The sequence below is a fragment of the Somniosus microcephalus genome, chromosome 3, assembly GCF_052327205.1.
Source record: "Somniosus microcephalus isolate GS21.2 chromosome 3, FLI_Smic_1.0, whole genome shotgun sequence".
NCBI lineage: Eukaryota > Metazoa > Chordata > Chondrichthyes > Squaliformes > Somniosidae > Somniosus > Somniosus microcephalus.
In genome coordinates, this window is record NC_140989.1 from 165,247,500 (window position 1) to 165,272,021 (window position 24,522).

The window sequence follows — 24,522 nt, forward strand, 5'->3', positions numbered from 1 at the left end:
TCCTTTCTTCCCTCCCCCTCTCCTTCCTTCCCCTCTCCTTCCTTCCCACACAGACAGACAAACATCGTTTATATATATAAAAATTATTTGTACTTTTTTCATAACATGCCCTCAAAAAACCCTCGCACCGCCGGGCACACCAGCTTAAAAGATGTAATAGCAGAGCACTTGGATAACAGTGACAGGATCGGACAAAGTCAACATGGATTTACAAAAGGTAAATCGTGCTTGACTACTCTACTGGAATTTTTTGAGGATGTAACTGGTATAATAGATGAGGGAGAACCAGTGGAGGTGGTGTATTTGGACTTTCAAAAGGCTTTCGATAAGGTCCCGCATAAGAGATTAGCATGTAAAGTTAAGGCACATGGGATTGGGGGCAAGGTATTGACTTGGATAGAGAACTGGTTGGCAGACAGAAAGCAAAGAGTTGGAATAAACGGGTCTTTTTCAGAGTGGCAGGCAGTGACTAGTGGGGTGCCGCAGGGATCGGTCCTTGGACCCCAGCTATTCACAATATATATTAATGATCTAGACAAGGGAACTAGATGTAGTATCTCCAAGTTTGCAGACGACACAAAGCTGGGTGGGCGTGTGTGCTTTGAGGAGGATGCCGAGAAACTCCAGGATGATTTGGACAGGTTGGGTGATTGGGCAGAAGCATGGCAGATGCAATATAGTGTGGGTAAATGCGAGGTTATCCACTTTGGTGTCAAAAACAAGGCGGCAGATTATCTGAATGGCAATCGATTGGGAGAAGGGGACGTGCAACGAGACCTGGGTGTCCTTGTGCACCAGTCGCTGAAGGTAAGCATGCAGGTGCAGCAGGCGGTTAAGGCGGCAAATGGTATGCTGGCCTTCGTAGCGAGAGAATTCGAGTACAGGAACAAGGATGTCTTGCTGCAGTTGTACAGGGCCTTGGTGAGACCACACCTTGAGTATTGTGTGCAGTTTTGGTCACCTTATCTGAGGAAGGATGTTCTTGCCATGGAGGGAGTTCAGCGAAGATTCACCAGGCTGACACCTGGGATGGCAGGAATGACGTATGAGGAGAGATTGGGTCGATTGGGCTCATACTCGCTGGAGTTTAGAAGAATGAGAGGAGATCTCATTGAAACTTATAAAATTCTGACAGGACTGGATGTTCCCGATGGTCGGGGAGTCCAGAACCAGTGGTCACAGTCTAAGGATAAGGGGTAAGCCATTTAGGACAGAAATTAGGAGGAAGTTCTTCACCCGGAGTGGTGAACCTGTGGAATTCTCTACCACAGAAGGCAGTAGAGGCCAGTTCATTAAATATATTCAAGAAAGAGTTGGATATATTTCTTAAGGCTAAAGGGATCAAGGGATATGGGGAGAAAGCAGGGACAGGGTACTGAATTTGGATGATCAGCCATGATCGCATTGAATGGCGGGGCAGGCTCGAGGGGCCAAATGGCCTACTCCTGCCTTCTAGGTTTCTATGTGGAGGGAGAGGTGAAAGCATTTAGGGATGGGGTTCTGCAGGGTAGGGCCGAGGTGTTTGAAGGCAGCTACTTATATTAAGTCTTACTTCTAAATGAAAACAATTAAATATGAATAAATATTTAACTCGTAACTTGCAAATAATGCTAAGCAAATCTGAAAGTCTATCCAATTTAAAGATCTTGCTGTAAATCAAAAATAACTTCATTTGGGCCCACCTGCTAAAATTCTAATCCTTAATAATTTAAGGTCCAGTTAAAAACCACCGTCTCCTTTGGTATAGTTCTTCTGTTAAGTGTAAAAGTGTCAATGATTTTCCTGACAAGATTTGAAGAGATAACAGCCTAAAATAATTCAGTATTACTTCTTTCTATTCCCACCAGATACGTCTGTATTGATGAATTTCAGGCCCTCTCACAAAGCTTTGTCTGTCCTACCACTGTATTTTAAACTACGTAAGTGGCGATTTGCAGGAGTACTATAGAAAATTTTCAGAAACATGTTTGGTACAAGGCATTGCTAACTAACCTAACAGTTTTGCTTTAGAAATATATACAGTAATTTGAATTTCTAAAAGTAGCTGTCAATGCAATTCTCACTACATTTGAAAATAGGATAGTCATGGTTCTCAACAAATAACCCACAGATCATGGCAAGTTATGAAAATCTAGTAATTGTGAGCTGGCATCAGAAACAATGATCAATGAAAGCTGCTGGATTGTTGTAAAAACCCAACTGGTTCGCTAATCTTCTTCAGGGAAGGGAATCTGCCACCCCAACTGTTCTGGGTCTGGCCTACCCGTGACACCAGTCCAGCACTACATGGTTGATCAGTGACCTTGCAAGCCCCTCATTTGCAAAACAACCTTTTATTTAAAAAAAAAAGCACCATCACCACAAGGACTGCGACGATTCAAGGAGAAGACCCACCACCACTTTCTCACGGCACCAAGGGATGGGTTGTGTCAGTGTTGCCTGCATCCCGAGAACAAAGCAAGACAAGTTCAAGGTATGACCATTTTAGAAAAAAAGACATACGGGTTTAAAAGTAACGGAGTTAGAAAGACATGTCTGCGCAGGCGACACTGTGAAGGAGTAAGCAATAAGCCATATTCAGAAAAAAACACCATTCTATGAAATATTCTGGCCTTAAAACATGACATACTGGGCTTGGAAATCTGGAAGCCTCAACAATCTAAAGCTGTAAACAGCATACAGGTTTTTGAGAAGTTGTTGACAGTGAGACAATAGCCTTATTGAAGTAGAAGGTTAAAGGTTCCAGAAAGTCTGAAGCCTTGGAAAGAAGACAATGCTTTACCCTGTTTAAGTGTTTTAAACCAACACTTGGAAAGAAATGCATAAATTAAAGAAACATATGCCTTCGTAAAAGTAACATCAAATGAAACACGGAGACACAATTATGTGTTGCAACCAACTGAGGTAACTAAAAAGACAAAGACAATGGTGCAACCAGCTGAGGTGTTCTAAATGCAAAAGATACAAACAGAAGACCTTCATAAGAATGACATCAAATAGATGCACTGCTCCATATTGTTTTTGTGTTAAGCTTGAGACACCTACACAAGAGACACAAGTCTGCTTGCTACAAGCTGGTCTAACAGTAATAGAAGGGGTCAACAGAAAAATGACGAGATAATTAGCTTACAGCAGCAGAAAACTTCAAAGGATATACCACTGAGAAAGAGTATAAAAATTGGACTTTCAAATGGGAAGACAGATTCGCTTGAAGGGGCAAAGATTCTCAGGCTTCAGAGGCAAGCTCTGTAAGTCTCCAATTCGTTGTATCTCGGGGATCAAAAAGGTACTTGTATTTGATTTTGGTGGATATCCTGGAATAAGACTAAGAAATGTAAAAATGTAACAAAGTAAAGATTTGAGAATAAGGATCTCTGATAATAACATTGTAAAAGCTTTTTGTATTAGGAACTGTTAAAGTTGCGATTGAAACACCTACTGTAAACTGCATGTCGGTTCTTTAATAAATCTATATATTTTTAGAATTGTCTCACATAGTACTTCTGTATCAAACTTGCGAACTCAATCTCTGTACACTCTGGTGAGGAGTTGCAGAATTCTGGGGGAGTTTTCTGGACCCTCATAATATCCGGAAGGTTACAGTCTAGCTAAACTTATTAAAAGTGCTATCTGGAGGACGGTAACATCTTCAGGTCGTTTCTTTACTTTAGGGAGAGATTGTCTGGACCTTTAGACCCAATTAAGCATCTTTAGGATTCGGCTACTCTAACTTTAGTTGAAAGTGAACGTCTGGGGAATGCGCCTGATCTGGGGCAGCCCGAAAGGGGCTAGGACTAGTAATAATCCTTTCAACACGTCAGTGCATGTGGCTGTACAGACACCATATGAAACAAGTGCTTTGAAAACAAACACTTTCAGATTTGTCAGCTAGATTGGATATTTTAATTTTTTTTAGAAAAACAATTTTCAGGAAAAAACATTACAATTTGGCAGAAGTACTCGGCAAATTCAACTTCATTAGCTTTTAATTTAACAGAACACTCAGACTTGATGCACATCACGGGTAACACACAAACAGCAGTTAATTTCGTGCACTTCCATCAAAAGATCAGGGAAATGAAGTACAGACCCTACACTGAAAACATGTTTAAGGAAATATATTTCTCAACACATATACTTCATATTTATATATTTTCAAATATGCCGAAAAGAAATCCGTTTCATTAAAGAAATCCTGAAATGCTAATCAAGAGGATAAAGACCCTTGCGCATGTACAACTCCCCTTGTAGGAGCATTGTGCCTTCACAATCAGGGGAGAGGGGACAATCCAGGCAGCAGCCACTTTAAAAGAGGTGCTCCAGATTTCAATGAGATACTTAAAGCACAAACAAATACACGTACACTGTAAACAAAAAGGAATGAAATGACCTCCAAAATAAACCCCCCCAAAAATCTGAATATGAAAAGCTTGGCAACAAATGATAACACAACAGGTAAACATTTCTGCACGGAAGGCAACCATGCTCTTGGCGATCAACATTTTATATTGAGTGCATATTAGAATTTCATCATGAAACAAACTCCCGTGAATTTCTAATAGCCTACGTTTTAAAAGCATAGTGATTTGCTGCATTGATCTGGACACTGTGGCTGCTGAGGTTTGTGCGGAACAGTTCTACTGCGTGGGCAACATACGACAGTGGGACTCCAACTAGATTCCGAGTCCAGGCTTTGTTGTTATATGACCAGTCGTTTCTGCTGGAGCCAGCAGCATTCCTTCCCAATCTCAGCCTTCAATTTCCCACACAAGACCCGAGATGAATATGTGCAATGATCATGAACGGGAAAGGCTGCAGACTTCACACACCATATATATCTGAAGCAAAGTTACCGGGAAATGGGGGAGGTATGTAAAGAACTCTATGTACAAAACAAAAAGGAAAAGCACAGCTGTGACCAATTTCTCAGGTACATTCCATTTAATCTTCCAATATGGGCATTCCCAAAGTATTGCACTAAATAACATCACCTCCATGCACTGCAGCACAGAATGCTACAATACACCAATAATGTGCAGCAAGGTATGAACAGGAATCAGAACCAGCCCATGCTGGCAGCTGACCTCACTTATGAAAAATATGTTCAACTTCCAGCTGTGTCGGATATTCCATGTTTACAGTGGCACATAAGTGTTTTTCCAAAGGAACTTCAATGTCCTACTGCAACCTAATTTGCCATCCACTCACAGTCAGCCCCATCCACCTCTTCTTCCCACCCCATAAACAATGTCAACCTGCCATCTTTCTCCTCTTTGGTTCCAACCGTATTTCTGCCAGGAAAATAGTTCTTATTGTCGACCGGTTTTTGATCTTTGGAGAGCAAGGGAAAAAAAATACTTCCATGGTCCCACAAAGTATCTTCCAGACATAAGTCTGCCAAATGGCATCAATTCATACAATAAGACCTAGGTAGAAAGGTAGGGAGTTAGTACAATAAATATTTGTGTATTCAAACCGGAGTAAAATCTGGCACCATAATACTATTATTGAGAGTTAGGGTTTTTCTATATAATGGTTATGTGGACTCAAACCCAAAACCAATCAGTGATGATTCAATTTAAAAAAAAAAGGTTGTTACTGTAGTTTAGAAATGATTTGCATTATTGACAAATATTTATGGTAAATGGGGGAACATATAGACTTGTATTAACAAAAAGTAACAAATCTAATTATAAAATGCTTTCTGAAGTAATGTCACAGGCAGCATCTGGCATGAAATGAATCCATAGCAACTAAATTAACATCAGCTAAAGACAAAACCAAATCCAGAAATGTTATTCATTCAACCAGCATTGGACACAAACTGACATCATCCAATCACCACCGGACAGAAATCAACATCAACCAACCAGTGTTGGACACAAGCCGACATCATCCAATCACCACCGGACAGAAATCAACATCAACCAACCAGTGTTGGACACAAGCCGACATCATCCAATCACCACCGGACAGAAATCAACCAGTGTTGGACACAAGCCGACATCATCCAATCACCACCGGACAGAAATCAACATCAACCAACCAGTGCTGGACACAAACCGACATCATCCAATCACCACCGGACAGAAATCAACCAGTGTTGGACACAAGCCGACATCATCCAATCACCACCGGACAGAAATCAACATCAACCAACCAGTGCTGGACACAAACCGACATCATCCAATCACCACCGGACAGAAACCAGTATTAACCAATCAGCATCGGCCACGAACTGACATCATCCAATGAGCACCGGACACAAACTGACAGCATCCAACCAGCGGACACGCACCAATATCTAACCAGCATCGGACACAAATGAGTATCATCCAATCAGAGTTGGACCTAAACCAGTATCTTCCAATCAGCATCAGATGCAAACCAGTATCATCCGACCAGCACTGGACGCAAACCAATAATGTGCAAATTAAGTTCTTGGGCCAGAAATGGATCATTGTTTGGATTCTCATGTCAATACTTTGCTACACGTATTTATCCTCTTGTTTTGCATTTGTTGGCGTCTGGAGTGAATGCAGTATTACATTTATAGCTCCATGGGTGAAACACTGGCAGAGACAATAGCACAAAACATTTGGCGTGTGAAATAACACAGAAAACCCAGCACTGCCCCTTGTGTCCCTTGTTCCCTGCTCAGGTCCCACACTGTGCACCAACCCACAGCTACAGTAGAAAACACCTTCATGTTGCAAGTTTTCAGTTTCCTCCTCAGTTTAAAGCAATGTGACTGAGGGAAAGAGTTTATGAGTTGTGCCAGGAAACAGCAGTACTCAAAGATGAACCTCCTGTCCTGCAGAAATAAATGAAGAGGGAGAATCATCTGTGGATAACCTCCTTCCAGCTGAAGTATTTAGGTAATGTTGGATCAATGTTATCAGAACTGGTACCACTTCTTATCTTTGCACTTTAACATCATCTGGAAAGAAAAGACAAAAATATTGTTACTTCAAAAGAACAGACTGAAGAGAGTTTATATCTTCTAAAGCATACTCACAACTATCTCAGGATCAAGCTAGTAAAAGATTGGGATAAACAAATTATCTTTTGACCAGAGTTTCAAAGAATTAGTTCAATTAATGCAATCTGACCTGTTTGTGCCTGTTTGAACTAGGAGTATAGCCATGAACTGTACAGAGAGGTACTGGGTAGCAAAGCTTGCCACTTTTTCCTAGCCTTTTCTTACTGTTATGAGATGCCTGCCTACTGCTCCAAGAATCTCAAGGGCATTGATTGGCAGGAGGGCAGAACACAAAAGGCATGCTTCTAGGACATTTGTGACAAAGAATTGGTTCCCTTTATCAAAAGGTAGAGCTTTCTTACAGTACCAGGTGAACGGCAGTAACCCTGCCGAGCGCCTTGTGACAATTCATTCAATGGTCTCCCAATGAGTTTTAAAAAACTATTCTGGGAATGTTCCAATCTAAAACAAAAGCTCAAACAACAACAGTGCACATTTACTAAAGGCAATTGATGGGCACACTGAACACTGGGAGCCTATTTCCCCTCTCCCTTGAGGCAGGCAAGCAATTAACACTGGGGTAAAACCTATTAGTGGAAATAGGAAGGGGAAAGTTTGGGGTTTGGTATCACTTAATGGGGGGCTTAGAATTTGGAAACATTGCAATGGGATTCCAAATCTTTGACAGCACTATGGTGGGAGTTCTGACACTTAGCAGCACGAGAGGGGAGTCCTGGGGTTTGGCATCATTGAAGTGGGGTTCTGGAATTTAACTGGACCGGGAGACTTCGGGATTTAGCAACATGACATTGTGGGGATTGGCGGGGGGATTCTTGTGATTTGGGAGAAAAAGTCAGACATGAATTTCTAAAGCACCTTTCACAACCTCAGGCCATCACAAAGCACTTTACAGCCAATGATTTACTTTTTGAACTGTAGTCACTGCTGTAATGAAGGGAAATGTGGCAGCCAATTTGCACACAGCATAACCTCACAAACAACGTGACCAGATAATTTGTTTTAGTGAGGTTAGTTGAGGGATAAATATTGGCCAGGACACTGGGAAGAATTCCTATGCTCTTCTTCAAAATAGCAGCATGGTGTCTTTTACACTCACCTGAGGGGACCTCGGTTTAATGTCTCATCTGAAAGACGGCACTTCCGACAGTGCAGCACTCCCTTAGTATGGCACTGAAATGTCAGCCTGGATTATGTGCTCCAGTCTCTGGAGTGGGACTTGAATCCACAACCTTCCGAATCAGAGGCGAGAGTGCCACCACTGAACCAAGGCTATTTGACTCTGGGAAATGTTGACCCTGCTAATACATCCTTACCTTACTGCTACAATTGCATGCTCTTTTCAACAATTAATTTTTATATTTACAGGTTCATTTATTTAATCAAAAATACTGCATATTCTTGTAAAGAAAGATGTAGCATTTACAGAGCACTTTCTCAGCCTCAGGAAACCACAAAGGGCTTTACAACCAATGAATGCCTTTTGAGGCAAATATGACAGCCAACTTACACACAGAAAAGCCTCACAAACAATAATAAACAACCAGTCAATTTGCTTTTGGTGCTGTTGATTAAGGGATGAATGTTGGCCAGGACACCAGAGAACGCACTGCTCTTCTTCATATAGTGCCTCAGGTGGATATATTACATCCACCCGGGAGGGCAGACGGGGCCTCGGTTTAACGTCTCATCATAAAGATGGCACCTCCTACAGTGCAGAACTTCCTCAGTACTGAAGTGTCGGCCCTAATTATGGGCCCTAGTCCTAGAGTGGGGCTTGAGCCTGCAACCTTCAGAGATGAGAGTGCTACCTAATGAGCCAAGCTGATACTAGTGTTGGTCACAGTGTTCAGATTTGTTGACTTCATCAAAAAGAGTTAAATGTTTCATGAATTAAGACTTAAAGAAAACATCTCATCACTGTTGTGTATGTAATATGTGTGCTACTTTGAACCTATGGACAGGACTGCACTACTTGTTGGGCGTAGTGATACGCAGTACCACTCCTGGCCATAGGGGTATAAATAGTACTGTGGGTACTGATCCCCCTCAGTTCCCGCCTGTGGGCATGAAGTAAAGACCTATGTATAGTCCCTACCTCCAACCAGTAAAGACCTGTTTGAGTTATACGTTTAAGTCTTTGTGTTAATTGTTCAATACAATACACATACTTAACACTGGCGACGAGTCGGTTCGAACCCTGCGGCAGTTATTCCACAGCGGCTTCGTCCAAAGACAGGACGTTGAAGAGAGGTTCCAATCCTCAACACCCCACTGAAAACTGAAGGGCAGCAGAAATCCTGACAGCTTCCAGCGACTGGAAGCGACAGGCATTAGGACCCTGAAGCCTCCATAACCTCGTGGGTAAGCCAGAGCCCGGGAGGGCGCGAGCGGGTAAGCCAGAGCCCGGGAGGGAGCGAGCAAGAGCCGCCGAGCGGGTAAGCCAGAGCCCGGGAGGGAGCGAGCAAGAGCCGCCGAGCGGGTGAGCCAGAGGCCGGGAGCCGCTTAGCGGGCCAGCGATCGCACCGGTGATAAGGGCTGAGAACCGTTTCGGGCGGGCGGCGCACCAGCGATCGCACAGGAGATAAGAGCCGCAGTCGGGCTGAAAGTCAGCGACGAGAAGCGCGGGAAAGCCGCCATTTTTCGCGGGAAAACCGCTGGGGAAGAAGGCAGAAGCGGGAAAACCGCCATTTTGTGGGCGGAGGACGACGGCAAGAGCGGGAAGCCGCCATCTTGGATAACAGTAAAAAGAAAATCTGAGAAATTGCAAATCTGATAAAGTACTACAATGCCTAAACACGGGAATATTAGCAACTTTGATAGTGACATCGAAGATTGGGCCATATATGTTGAACGAGTTAAAAATTATTGTAAGGCCAATAAAATTCGTGAGGCTGATAAAGCACTAACATTATTAAATTTAATGGGTGCGAAGACATACGGGCAATTGAAACACCTGTTATCACCAGATGAACCGGCGGATAAGACGTTCGATGAGATTGTTACTGTCCTGAAAGATCATCTAAACCCCACGCCGCTGATGCTAGCGGAACGATTTAAATTTTACGACAGAAGGCAGCTACAGCATGAAAGCAATGCTGATTATTTGCTGGAATTGCGTAAATTAGCGAAATTTTGCCAGTTTGGAACGGGACTGACAGAGGCACTTCGAGACAAATTTGTGTGTGGTTTATTTAAACAGGATACACAAAAGCGACTGCTCGAGGAGAATGAGCTGACGCTTGAGAAGGCGGTCACTATGGCAGCAGCACACGAAGCCGCAGCGAGAGGCACGGCAGTAATGCAGCTACGGTCACCGGAGCTCAGTGCACACAAATTGGGTGAGAGTTCTGGCAAATGTTATCGTTGTGGAAAGACAACGCATGATCAGAACCAGTGTTGGTTTAAAAACCAAGAATGTAGAACTTGTGGTAGGCTTGGACATATAGCTAGAGTATGCAGGTCAGGGAAGAAGACCAGCAACAAGAAGTCACCGCAAGGAAAATACGCAAAAGGTACACAAGGTGACCGAACAGGAGTCCGATTCAGACGCTAGCAGTAATGAACTGGCTAGCTTAAGCTGTAATGAACTGGCTAGCTTAAGAGTACTCAACGCTGGTAAGGGTGCAGACCTCCAGACAATTTGGGTCACTCTTCAGATAGAAGGAGTCCAAGTAAAACTGGAATTGGACACTGGATCGGCATTGACGGTCATAAATAAGAAAGATTACGGAAAGTTATTCCAACATATTCCCCTACAGGATACGGGGATTATATTGAAAACATACACGGGGCAAAGAGTGTACCCCATCGGGAAAATAGAGGTTGCAGTGGTCCACAAGGGCGAAGACAGTCAAATAATGGACTTATATGTGATATCTGAAGGAGGTCCTCCACTACTAGGACGGGAGTGGATTAGGAAAATGAATATGGACTGGCATTTCCTACAAACAATAACGAGTGAGAACTCGGTGAAGATAGTCGGCCCAGACTCTGGAACGGATGATGGTAAGCCCAACTCAGGTGCAAAAGACAAAGTTTCAGCACAGAATTCCACTGAGCAACAACAACATAGTTTAACTGTGGATTCTGAGTCTGGCAAGTCTACTGATGTGCCCATTTCTGAGGGACACCGGGCTCGAACTCAACTCCATTTCAAACTACAACAGCAATTAGAACAAATGCTTCGCCGTTTTGAGCAAGAGTTGAATGCAACGAAAGAGTTCTTTGATATAGAGTTGGAGAATCTGGAAAGACAACAGAAGCAGCTGATGGAGAAAATGGAGCAGGAGCACACAAAACGTCTGATGTCAGAGGAGTTAACGGTCAGCCAACTCCTGCATATGCTGAAGGACAGGACTCTGAAATGGAAAAAACTTGAACATGAACTTCAATATTCAAACGAAAGGGGTTCGGAGCTCTCAAAGGTTATTGGAAGAGCTGAGGTGGCAACACAGACTGAGATGACTGCAACAGAGCAGCCCTTGGATGCCAAAAGTACGCTGACTCACGTCAACGTAGAACAACAGACCGCTGAAACAGCTGCTCCGGTAGAGGGATTGCATAGTCCGATCAATCAATCTCCAAAGGAAGTTGAAGTATTAAAATCACAAATGAGGTCACTAGTAAACGACTTGCTGAAAGCCCAGAAAAAGCTGGATGCAGAGGTACACATGAAGAAGTCTCTTCAGGAAAGATGTCTGGATTTGGAACAAGAGCTGGCTAACGTCCAGCTGGGTATGGAGGAAATAGACGACCCTCTCACTGGTCTAGCTCAGGACGACACCGAATATTACGATGTCCTGTCCTGCCCAGCTTGTAACTTCGACTCCCAAAGTGCAGAAATCATGGAGGAGCACCAAAAGTCTACGGAACATCGGGAGAAGCTGGCTCTACGACGGAAACAGGAGGAAGAGAAGGAGGAACTGCGCATGCAGCTGGCAGCTGTGGCAGCTGACAATGGAGCCCAGAGAGTCTCCAAGAAGCAGAAAAGGAAAAGTAAAAACAGAAGATGACCCATCTGAACCATTATCACCTCTACCAGATCACACACGTGGTCCCTCCGAACGGAGCCAATTCAGTTCGGAAGTTCAAACTGTTAAATCCATGGAAGGACTATTGAATGAGTCACTCCAGCAACGTGAACCGACTACACCACAGAGATTGAATCTGTGAACTGTTTTCCGCAGAGACTGAATCTGTGATCTGTTTTGACATGAAGTTATCTATGTATCTATGTTATTCTGTTATGTAAACCTGAAGTTATATATGTATATATGTTATTACGTTATGTTAAATGGGGAGATGACTGTAAAGCTAGGAAGGGAGGAATGTTGTGTATGTAATGTGTGCTACTTTGAACCTATGGACAGGACTGCACTACTTGTTGGGCGTAGTGATACGCAGTACCACTCCTGGCCATAGGGGTATAAATAGTACTGTGGGTACTGATCCCCCTCAGTTCCCGCCTGTGGGCATGAAGTAAAGACCTATGTATAGTCCCTACCTCCAACCAGTAAAGACCTGTTTGAGTTATACGTTTAAGTCTTTGTGTTAATTGTTCAATACAATACACATACTTAACAATCACATCTTCCAGAAAGCTCAAAAAGCTTCAAATACCATTAACTGCAGTGTAGTAGCTGCTATTTTGGAGGCAAACCCAAGTACTTGTACTCACTACATAAACAGCTTAGGAACAAAATACAAGTTCTTTGGAGTATACTTATTAAAAAGAAAGTTTGAATGTGAAAAATGGTGCAAGGAACATGCAAAATCAGGAAACGGTGCTGTACAATTCTCATTGATTTGGCTGAAAACTACATTGCGCATCAATAGGCACTGCCACCTTTGCTGGATTTCCGAGATCGGCTACACAAACTTGGTGTTTCTGTCGCTTAGCCACAGCTCTTGGAGCCCCTGCAGCTCCTTTAGGCTTTGGTGGAGTGCCCTGGAACTTCCTCAGGGGCCTCATACCCTGCCAGCTGATAGCAGAACTATGTTCAAACAATCAGTGTGCACTGTTTGGCGGTGGAGAACCCAACTTTCTACTCTGTTATGACACAATGAGGAAACTTTCTAAAATTCTTAGTCCTATTCCCATGGTAAAAGGCCAGATTGAGATCCTTAGATATTCCTTCTTCGGTGCACAAGATGCTGAATATAAAGGGAAGACAAAAACATAGTGATCTCAATTCCCAGTTCATTAAGATCAATGATTGTGGTAAACCACTGTTATAGTTATCACTGTATATTGTTCTCACTGTTCTCACTGTCACATCACTACACGAGGTCGCCTCTTGTCGCACTGTTATACCTGGGCTGACCACCTCCGACTCCGCCCATTACCTGCCCAGGTATAAAGGTAGCTGACTGGCTAGTATTCCTCCCTGTTGGATCGGATCACCCACGAGGGTGGGCTCTGTTATTTAGCCAATAAAAACCTTCAGTTACGTTCTTAACTCGTCGCCTTTTATTGGACTAATTGATAGGCATATCAATTTTATTGACTAAATTTTAAAGATGTCTGATAATGAACAGCAACAGCAAGGAGCTCACCCAGCAGCACAGCAACAGCAGCCTCCAGACAACGGGCCACACCAGCCGGCTTGGCTGCAAGCCTTGAAACCACCATACCTGGATCTAAACCCACAGGCACCAAACTCAGCCAACGACTTCAAACACTGGCTGGACTGCTTCGAATCGTACCTGGAGGAAGCCGTCGTCCCTCAGAGATCCAAACTAAGAGTCCTGAAAGCCCAAGCGAGCCCGAGAGTATATACACTCATCCAGGACATGACTACGTACGACGACGCCATCAACCTACTGAAACAGCAGTACCGGAGCCCGGTAAACTACATGTACACTAGGCATCTCTTAAGATCTCGCCAGCAACAGCCAGGAGAATCGATAGCTGAATTTTCACGAGCGCTGAGACAACTCGGCAGGAACTGTGACTTTAAAGCGGTGACGGCTACTGCGAACATGGAAGACAATGTCCGCGACGCCTTGGTGAGAGGCCTACGTTCCGACTACACACGGCAAAGACTGCTTGAAGCTAAGGACATAGACCTGGACAAGGCCGAAGCCCTCGCCCTCACCCTAGAGGCCACCCAGCAAGACCAGGAAGCGTTTGCCAGGTACTATTCGCGACCCTGGGACTCGGGCCCGACCCCCACCCCACCACCCTTCACAGCGCTGCCCCCGGGACCTACCTCAGCGTCTGCATCACGGATCCGACCGGGCCCGCTAGCCCCGGTACCGGCCCCGACATCAGGCAACCCCGATCGGGCCGCTGGCTGCTTCTTTTGCGGCCAGGAGAAGCATCCGAGGTCGCGCTGCCCAGCCAAAAACTCGACCTGCAAAACCTGCCTCAAGAAAGGCCACTTCTCCAAGGCCTGCAGAAGCAAATCCTCAGAAGCCAGCAGTGCCTCATGCGAACCCTGGGGGCGGCCATCTTTGTGCGGGGCAGCCGAAGCCTGCAGAGCCTCATGGGAAAACCAGGGGCGGCCATCTTTGTGCGGGGCAGCCGAAGCCTGCAGAGCCTCATGGGAAAACCAGGGGCGGCCATCTTTGTGCGGGGCAGCCGAAGCCTGCAGAGCCTCATGGGAACAGCAGGGGCGGCCATCTTTGTGCGGGGCAAACGATTTAAACAGAGCCTCATGTGAACTACGGGGGCCGCCATCTTCGCCGCCATCTTGTCATGACAACGACGCGCTCATCTACACCCTAGCTTCCGTGACCCTGGATCAAGCCCGCCCGCACCACCTGGCCAGCTCAATGATGGACATCAAAGTCAACGGCCACGCCACGACCTGCCTGTTCGACAGCGGAAGCACGGAGAGCTTCATCCACCCAGACACGGTGAGCCACTACTCCCTCCCCGTCCTGCCAACGCGCAGCCGCATCTCGATGGCATCGAGGTCGCACGCCACAGACATCAGCGGCTACTGTGTCGTGACATTGTCGGTTAAAGGGACAGAGTATAAAAATTTTAAACTCCTCGTACTCCCCCAGCTGTGCGCTGCCGTCATACTAGGGCTGGACTTCCAATCCCACCTCCAAAGTGTAACCCTAGCATACGGTGGACCCCTCCCCCCACTCACAGTCGACAACCAGCGAAAGTTAAACCGCCCACCGCGTAACACCTGCAGCCTATCCACCCTCAAGGTACCGCCACCTTCCCTGTTCGCTAACCTCACCCCCGACTGCAAACCTGTCGCTACTAAGAGCAGGCGGTACAGCGCTGGGGACAGAGCCTTCATTAGCTCTGAGGTGCAGCGACTCCTGAAAGAGGGCATTATTGAGGGGAGCAGCAGCCCCTGGCGTGCCCAGGTGGTGGTAGTCAAGACCGGCGACAAAAATCGCCTGGTTATCGACTACAGCCAGACCATAAACAGATACACCCAGCTGGACGCATACCCCCTCCCCCGCATATCGGACATGGTCAATGAGATTGCACAATACCGCGTATTCTCGACCATCGACCTCAAGTCGGCCTACCACCAACTCCCCATCAGCCCGGAGGACAGCCAGTACACCGCCTTGGAGGCGAATGGCCGCCTCTACCAATTCCTTAGGGTCCCCTTTGGTGTCACCAACGGGGTCTCGGTTTTCCAACGGGAGATGGACCGGATGGTTGACCAGAACGGACTACAGGCCACTTTCCCCTATCTCGATAACGTCACCATCTGCGGCCGCAACCGGCAGGACCATGACGTGAATCTGGAGAAATTCCTCCGTACGGCCCAACGGCTGAACCTCACCTACAATAAGGAGAAATGCGTGTTTAACACAGCGCGCCTTGCCATCCTTGGCTGTGTAGTAGAGAACGGAGTCATCGGCCCCGACCCCGAAAGAATGCGCCCCCTCATGGAGCTACCCCTCCCCCACTGTCCAAAAGCACTTAGGAGAACCCTGGGGCTTTTCGCCTACTATGCCCAATGGGTACCCAATTATGCGGACAAAGCCAGACCCCTCCTGAAAACCACATCCTTCCCCCTCACGGAAGAGGCGTGCGCGGCCTTCTCCCTCATTAAGGGAGACATAGCCAAGGCCACAATGCACGCAGTGGATGAGTCAATCCCCTTCCAAGTGGAGAGCGATGCATCCGACTTCGCCCTAGCCGCTACCCTTAACCAGGAGGGTAGGCCGGTAGCCTTCTTCTCAAGGACCCTACAGGGCCCCGAGACCCGACACTCGTCGGTCGAGAAGGAAGCCCAGGCAATTGTGGAGGCAGTACGGCGCTGGAGGCACTACTTGGCAGGCAAACGATTTACCCTCCTCACCGACCAACGCTCGGTTGCCTTCATGTTTAATAACAAGCTGAGGGGCAAGATCAAGAACGACAAAATCTTGAGGTGGAGAATCGAGCTTTCCACCTATGATTATGAGATCTTGTACCGGCCCGGTAAACTGAACGACCCCCCTGATGCTCTTTCACGCATTACATGCGCCAGCGCGCAAAGTGATAGACTTCAGACCCTCCACAATGACCTCTGCCACCCCGGAGTCACCAGACTCTACCATTTCATTAAGGCCCGCAACCTGCCATACTCCATCGAGGAGGTCAGGACCATGACCAGGAACTGCCAGATCTGTGCTGAGTGCAAACCGCACTTCTATAAGCCGGACAGAGCAAGCCTGATCAAGGCCACCCGCCCCTTCGAGCGTCTGAGCATCGACTTCAAGGGGCCCCTACCGTCATCCGACCGTAATGTGTACTTCCTCAACATCGTTGATGAGTACTCCCGTTTCCCCTTTGCCTTCCCCTGCCCAGACATGACCAGTAACACGGTCATTAAATGCCTGAACAAACTCTTCGCCTTGTTCGGGTTCCCGAACTATATACATAGTGACCGGGGCGCCTCCTTCATGAGCGAGGAACTCCGTCAGTTCCTATTGGAGAGGGGTATTGCAGCAAGCAGGACCACCAGCTACAACCCCCGAGGGAACGGCCAGGTGGAAAGAGAGAACGCGACGGTATGGAAGGCCACCCTCTTAGCCTTAAAGTCTAAGGGCCTCCCAACCTCCCGCTGGCAAGAGGTCCTCCCGATTGCGCTGCACTCCATCCGGTCACTACTTTGCACTGCCATTAACACCACCCCCCATGCTCGAATGTTTGTCTTCCCCAGGAAGTCGACTACGGGAACCACCCTACCAACCTGGCTGACCTCTCCGGGACCCGTCTTGCTGCGAAAGCACGTGAGGGCCCATAAAACGGACCCCCTGGTCGAGAAGGTGAACCTCCTGCACGCCAACCCCCAGTACGCCTATGTGGCTTACCCAGACGGACGGGAGGACACTGTCTCCTTACGAGACCTCGCACCCTCACCCCCCCCTCCCAACCCCCCGAGTCCAGCCGAGGTAGACGGCATGCCGGAACCCCACGAGCCTTTGCCGACTACGCAGACACCAGCTTTAACACCGGATAATGTAACACCGCCGCTGCGACGATCGGAGAGGCTAACGAAGCCTCCGGACAGACTGACATACCAGAGCTGGTAATACACTTCACCCCGCCGGACTCTAATCTAAACAAGGGGTGAATGTGGTAAACCACTGTTATAGTTATCACTGTATATTGTTCTCACTGTTCTCACTGTCACATCACTACACGAGGTCGCCTCTTGTCGCACTGTTATACCTGGGCTGACCACCTCCGACTCCGCCCATTACCTGCCCAGGTATAAAGGTAGCTGACTGGCTAGTATTCCTCCCTGTTGGATCGGATCACCCACGAGGGTGGGCTCTGTTATTTAGCCAATAAAAACCTTCAGTTACGTTCTTAACTCGTCGCCTTTTATTGGACTAATTGATAGGCATATCAATGATTTCCCTGGCCTAGGTCAGAGGCAGAAACAAAGCTATTTTCACATAATAGCAGTTTTACCTCCATTTGTCGGAATCAAGGGCTGTGGGTGGGAGGTCAAGTTACCAAGCCACCTTTATAAAACAAGTGGTCACTGAATGTTCCTCCAAAACAATTGCTCCCAGGGGGATATGAAAACCCTGTTGCTACAATCACCCTAATGAAAGCTGGACTGAAGTTTTTTTCAGCAAGATAGGGGGTCCTGGCCGACACCACACAATAAAGAATCATTTTGGCATCACATAGCAAATCAACATCACTCATATTTCTAAAGCCTCTGAATAGTTTGCAGGTTTCCCATTATTTGCGCCATATTACTGTGGTTTGTACAGGCTGAGGACTTAACCCTTGAATTATCTTGTTTATCCTGCTCAATAGCCTTGCTAAGTAATCCAACACTATTATTAACCTCACTGACTGCTTTTAAGTACAACCTCTAAGTTAGGCAATGATACCAAAGTTCTGTGGGAACAGAGGACATTACATGCTGATGAATGACGTGGCATAAAATAGAAAAGCAGGGGTGGTTTATAGTTAAATAAGATGCAACAGGAAAAGATTTGACGCCATAATTTCACGAAAGTTTGTATGGCAGCTCTTACCAGGGCCAGAGGGATGGTTGGGTGTAAGAAATAGATTCATGGAGAGACTTGAGCACAAAAATCTAGGCCGACATTTCAGTGCAGTATTGAGGGAGTGCTGTCTTTCGGATTAGACATTAAACCAAGGCCTATTCTGTCCTCTTAGGTGGACATAAAAGATTTGAAGATGATATCAATGTTTATCCCTCAACCAACACCACAAACAAATTATCTGGTCATTATCACGGTGTCGTTTCGTCCGCAAATTGGCTGTCGTGTTTCTTACATTACAAGTGACTACACTTCAAAAACTACTTAATTGGCTGGAAAGTACTTTGGGACGTCCCGAGGTCGTGAAAGGCACTATAGAAATGCAAATTCTTTCTTTTTTTAAAAAAAAGACAGGTCCAGGGAGTTTTTCCAGCATTTTCTGATGTTATTTCGGATTTCCAGCATCCGCAGTATTTTGTTATCGTCCAGGGAAGTGATGGACTTCATTAGTGATAGCAAAATACTGCAGATGCCGGAAATCCGAAACAACAGAAAACGCTGGAAAAACTTAGCAGGCCAGGTAACATCCGTGGAGAGGGAAACAGAGTTAACGTTTCAGGTCTGAAGAAGGGTTTCAACCCGAAACGTTAACTCGGTTTCTCTCTCCACGGATGTTGCCTGGCCTGCTGAGTTTTTCCAGCGTTTTCTGTTGTTATTTCGGACTTCATTAGTGAGATCAACTGGGACATTGAATGAAGATTCCCGCTGTGCACTTGATGCAACAAAATCAGAACAAGCTGTTCTTTATTGATGAGTTGACAATTGGAAGAAATTTTAAAGGGATATTAAGTGCATAGCAAACTTCAATTTGGGAAGAGAGTTATTTGCACCATAATATTCTGCCGAATGATGGACCATAACACAATTTACACATTGCATCATATAACATGAGCAAACAAAGGGTTGCTGCATTGTTTTTCATGGAGAAGGTGTTGTTATGGGTCTTATGTCATTGAGCTGTTGAATATTCAACCAATTATTATTGGGGGGAAGATAACCCGAAGACACTAGTGGGAGAAACTGTGATTCACGATGGAAAAGGCAACTTGTGAAAGACAGAAAGAACAAACTTGTATTTTTTTCTCTTTCCACGGATGTTGCCTGGCCTGCTGAGTTTTTCCAGCATTTTCTGTTGTTATTTCGGATTTCCAGCATCCGCAGTATTTTGCGATCGTAAACTTGTATTTATATAGTGCCTTTCATGACCTCAGGATGTCACAAAGCACTTTACAGCCAATGAACTACTTTTGAAGCATAGTCACGGTTATAAGTTATGGAAGCTAAGGAAACCAGAAGTTAGAGATAACATGAGGAGCCTCTTGCAACAAATGGAATAGACCAGTGCTTAGTGCAGCGAAAGCCAGATAGATTTGATTCCTTACCTCATGAGCATGTTTAGAGAAAGTGTCGGCACTGTATAACATGGCCGCTGTTCGTTCTTCCAGTTCACTTAGTTTCTGCCCTCTTTCGTCAAGTGCTATCCTGGCCCGTGCCAGCTCTCCCGCAACACCAGATGCCGCTCCTTTGACACCTTCAATTCCACCAGTCCCTGGGATATGCTGAGCCAGACTCCTCGAGGGTTTCCCTGCTGCAGATTCTCCAACTGGTGTAAGGGGGAAAAATATATTTAGTGGAGAGATTAGATATGACCCTGTGTACAGGATCTGAAAATAATAATTGAATGTTCAGAAATTAAACCCAATTAAATTGTAATATAGTGTAAAACATGCATCTAGTTTTCAGTTTAAACACTGGCAATGGTTTATTTCTGCCTACTAAATTGCAGCATTAGTGCTGGGGAATGAAATGGTTTCCATTTCCGATGTCCATTGCCAATACCAAGAAACTCCAAATCAGTTAGAGGATGTGCGAGCTGCAGTGACTGGCTGTCTTTCTACTCTGCTCCAATGTTCCTTAACCCTGGCTTTCGAAAACCAATGGATCACTGCACTAGAGTAACATTTCCAGTTCACACACCAGCCACCCCGTGGGACATTACTGAATGAAATGCTATCAAATTATAGGCAGTTTTGTGCTATGGATGCCTAGACAAAGGAAATTGGGTTGATACTGCCAAACAAACCAATTTTGGGCCCTTACAGCTGAGAAGTAGAGGGGAAAAATAGCACAACTTCTATTAGGCTCGAACAGAATCAAGTCCATGCCCTAAGGTGAAATGGCAACATCTCAAAGTAAATACTTCTAAGCAATACAACATTTCTTTGGGCAGAACTGTATGGTATTCAGATCCAAGTGCAATGAAAGCTAGACTCATCACAAGGCTGTTTAAATAGAAACCTGAAATGCCAGTTCATTAAAATATGACAATAAATGGAGAAAGCTCCAGTGGTGAGGGACGACCGGGAGCGGCAGAACTCTGTGGGAGTCTGTTCTGGGTCCCCTGCAGTCCAACGCTATTCATAAACAATATATACTATAAAATGTGGTGATGATATGTGCCAGGGGATTGCTAGTGTTCCAAACCTGATTAACTTATTGCTCGTTTTGCCAACTCCCAAGTTCTGCCCTTTACAAATTGCAACTCTTCCAAACTTAGCCACCAACATACTAATCCTCTAGTACCCTTGTGCTCTCCAACTTCCATTGTGTCTCTCTATCCGGTGCAAAATCTTGCCATTCAATACAGGACCCTCCATGACTTCATGACCTCCGTGACCTCCTCCAGCCCTGTGTTCCTGTACTTGCCCTCCACTCATCTACAGTGACTATACTTCTAAAGTACTTCATTGGCTGTGAAGGACTTTGGGGCATCCTGAGGTCATGAAAGGCTCTACATAAACGCAAGTTCTTTTACTTCTGGCCATGTTTGCATTTCCCTTCGTTTTGCTCCAGCATCAGTCACGGAGCCTTCAGTTGCCTATGTCCCACTCTCCCTAAAATTTTCCGCTTTTCTACTCTGAAAGCCTGCTCAAAACCTCTCTCTTCAATCTTCCTTTCCGTCAACACCCCAATCTTCTCATCCACTGCTCAGTGTGCAGTTATTGTCCCTCTGTGAAGTGCTTTGTTCGCAACCTTGGTGTCGTATTTAACCCCGAGGGGAGCTTCCGTGCTATCACTAAGGCTGTCTATTTCCATCTCTGGAACATTGCCCGACTACGCCCCTGCCTCAGCCCATCTGCTGCTGAAACCCTCATCCATGCCTTTGTTACCTCTAGACTTGCCTATTCCAATGCACTCTTGGCCGGCCTCCCATCTTCCACCCTCAATAAACTTAGTCATCTGCTGCCCGTATCATAACTTGCACCAAATCCCATTCACCGATCACCCCTGTGCTCGCTGACCTACACTGGCTCCCAGTTAAGCAACGCCTCAGTTTTAAAATTCTCATCCTGGTTTTCAAATCCCTCCACGGCTTTAAAAAAAAATTAATTCGTGGTATGTGGGCGTCCCTAAATTATTGCCCGTCCCTAATTGCCCTCGAGAAGGTGGTGGTGAGCTGCCTTTTTGAACCGCTGCAGTCGGTGTGGTGAAGGTACTCCCACAGTGCTGACTTTATCGTAGCAATTTGGTACAACTGAGTGGTTTGGTAGGCCATTTTAGAGGGCAGTTAAGAGTCAACCACATTGCTGTGGGTCTGGAGTCACAAATAGGCCAGACCGGGTAAGGAGGGCAGATTTCCTTCCCTAAAAGGACATTAGTGAACCAGATGGGTTTTTACAACAATCCGATAGTTTCACGGTCACCATAACTGATGCTAGCTTTTTTAATTCCAGATTTACTTAATTAATTGAATTTAAATTCCCCCAGATGCCGTGGTGGGATTTGAACTCACGTCTCCGGATTATTAGTCCAGGCCTCCGAATTACAAGTCCAGTAACATAATCACTATGCTTGTCCCATGCTATCTCTGTAACTTCCTCCAGCCCTACAACCCTCAGATATCTGCGGCTCCAATTCTGGTCTCTTGTGCACCCCCCGATTTTAATCGCTCCACCATTGGCAACTGTGCAGAGGCCCTCAGCTCTGGAATTCCCTCCGTAAACTTCACCGTCTCTCTACCTCCTTAAAACCTACCTTTAAGACCATCGCCATGATAGAACAGATTAGAATCATAGAATGGTTACAGCACAGGAGGCGGCTATTCGGCCCATGCCACCTCTCTGCAAGAGCACTTCAGCTAGTCCCACTCCCCCGCCCTTTCTCCGTAGCCCAGAATTTTTTTTCCTTCAGGTACCTATCCAATTCCCTTTTGAAAGCCATGATTGAATCTGCCTCCAACACCCTTTCAGGCAGTGCATTCCAGATCATAACCACTCCCTGCGTAATTCTTTTTTTCCGCATGACGCCTTTGCTTCTTCTGCCAATCACCTTAAATCGGTGTCCTCTGGTTCTCGACCCTTCAGCCAATGGAACAGTTTCTCTCTATCTACTATGTCGAGACCCCTCATGATTTTGAATACCTCCATCAAATCGTCTCTGCTCTAACATAGAAACATAGAAGATAGGAGCAGGAGTAGGCCATTTGGTCCCTCGAGCCTGTTCCGCCATTTAATGAGATCATGGCTGATCATCCAAATTCAGTACCCTGTCCCTGCTTTCTCCCCATATCCCTTGATCCCTTTAGCTTTAAGAAATATATCCAACTCCTTCTTGAATATATTTAATGAATTGGCCTCTACTGCCTTGTGTGGTACAGAATTCCACAGGTTCACCACTCTCTGGGTGAAGAAATTCCTCATCTCAGTCCTAAATGGCTCACCGCTTATCCTTAGACTGTGACCCCTGGTTCTGGACTCCCCTGCCATCGGAAACATCCTTCCTGCATCTAGTCTGTCTAGTCCTGTTAGAATTTTATAAGTTTCAATGAGATCCACTCTCCTTCTTCTAAACTCCAGCGAGTACAAGCCCAATCGACCCAATCTCTCCTCATACGTCATTCCTGCCATCCCAGGTATCAGCCTGGTGAACCTTCGTTGCACTCCCTCCATGGCAAGAACATCCTTCCTCAGATAAGGCGACCAAAACTGCACACAGTACTCAAGGTGTGGTCTCACCAAGGCCCTGTACAACTGCAGCAAGACATCCTTGCTCCTGTACTCGAATCCTCTCGCTATGAAGGCCAACATATCATTTGCCTTCTTAACCGCCTGTTACACCTGCATGCTTACCTTCAGCGACTGGTGCACAAGGACACCCATGGCTCGTTGCACTTCCCCTTTTCCCAATCTATTGCCGTTCAGATAATAATCGGTCTTCCTGTTTTTGTCACGAAGTGGATAATCTCGCATTTATCCACATTATACTGCATTTGCCATGCATCTGCCCAATCACCCAACCTGTCCAAATCATACTGGAGTTTCTCTGCATCCTCCTCACAGCACACACGCCCACCCAGCTTTGTGTCATCTGCAAACTTGGAGATATTACATCTAGTTCCCTTGTCTAGATCAATTATATATATTGTGAATAGCTGGGGTCCTAGCACCGATCCCTGCGGTACCCCACTAGTCACTGCCTGCCACTCGGAAAAAGGCCTGTTTATTCCAACTCTTTGCTTCCTGTCTGCCAACCAGTTCTCTATCCAAGACAGTACCTTACCCCCAATCCCATGTGCTTTAACTTTGCACGCTCCCTTAAGAATTTTATATGTTTCAATGAGATCAACTGTCATTCTTCTAAACTCTAGGGAATGTAGTCCTAGTCCACTCAACCTCTCCTCATAGGACAATCTCCTCATCCCAGGAATCAGTCTAGTGAACCTTTGTTGCACTCCATCTAAGGCAAGTATATCCTTCCTTCAGTAAGGAGAACAACCCCAGCTTCTCCAGTCTATCCACGTAACTGAAGTCCCTCATCCCTGGAATCATTCTTGTAAATCTTTTCTACACCCTCTCTAAGACCTTCACATCCTTCATAAAGTGCAGTGCCCAGAATTGGACACAATACTCCAGTTAAGGCCGAACCAGTGTTTTATAAAGGTTCATCATAACTTCCTTGCTTTTGTACACCATGCCTCTATTTATGAAGACCAGGATCCCATAGGCTTTTTTAACCAGCCC

General features: G+C 45.8%; 2 protein-coding genes across 5 annotated transcripts in view; one reads left to right on the plus strand and one right to left on the minus strand.

The window, feature by feature from the left end:
- Positions 1-3,880: 3,880 nt before the first annotated feature.
- LOC147121525 (syntaxin-binding protein 5) overlaps positions 3,881-24,522 on the minus strand; it is a 324,726-nt gene continuing 304,084 nt past the window's right edge. For all 4 annotated transcript variants that reach the window (XM_085981855.1, XM_085981856.1, XM_085981857.1 and 1 more), the window contains 2 exons: positions 19,885-20,105; positions 3,881-6,940 (listed from right to left, as the gene is read on the minus strand). In XM_085981855.1, coding sequence (XP_085837981.1) covers positions 6,899-6,940; positions 19,885-20,105 — 263 coding nt within the window. In that variant the 3' untranslated portion in view covers positions 3,881-6,898. The remainder of the gene's footprint in view (positions 6,941-19,884; positions 20,106-24,522) is intronic.
- LOC147121526 (uncharacterized) lies at positions 13,227-17,771 on the plus strand. The gene is made up of 2 exons (XM_085981853.1): positions 13,227-14,863; positions 17,134-17,771. Exons 1-2 carry the CDS (start codon positions 13,523-13,525, stop codon positions 17,215-17,217), a joined length of 1,425 nt encoding a protein of 474 aa, XP_085837979.1. The 5' UTR covers positions 13,227-13,522; the 3' UTR covers positions 17,218-17,771.

Bases quoted from the DNA above. Each gene is read 5' to 3' on its own strand.
- LOC147121526 (XM_085981853.1), top strand. From the start codon at position 13,523: ATGTCTGATAATGAACAGCAACAGCAAGGAGCTCACCCAGCAGCACAG. The intron at 14,864-17,133 runs GTGAGCCACTAC...TGTCTTCCCCAG, and splicing joins GCTTCATCCACCCAGACACG to GAAGTCGACTACGGGAACCA.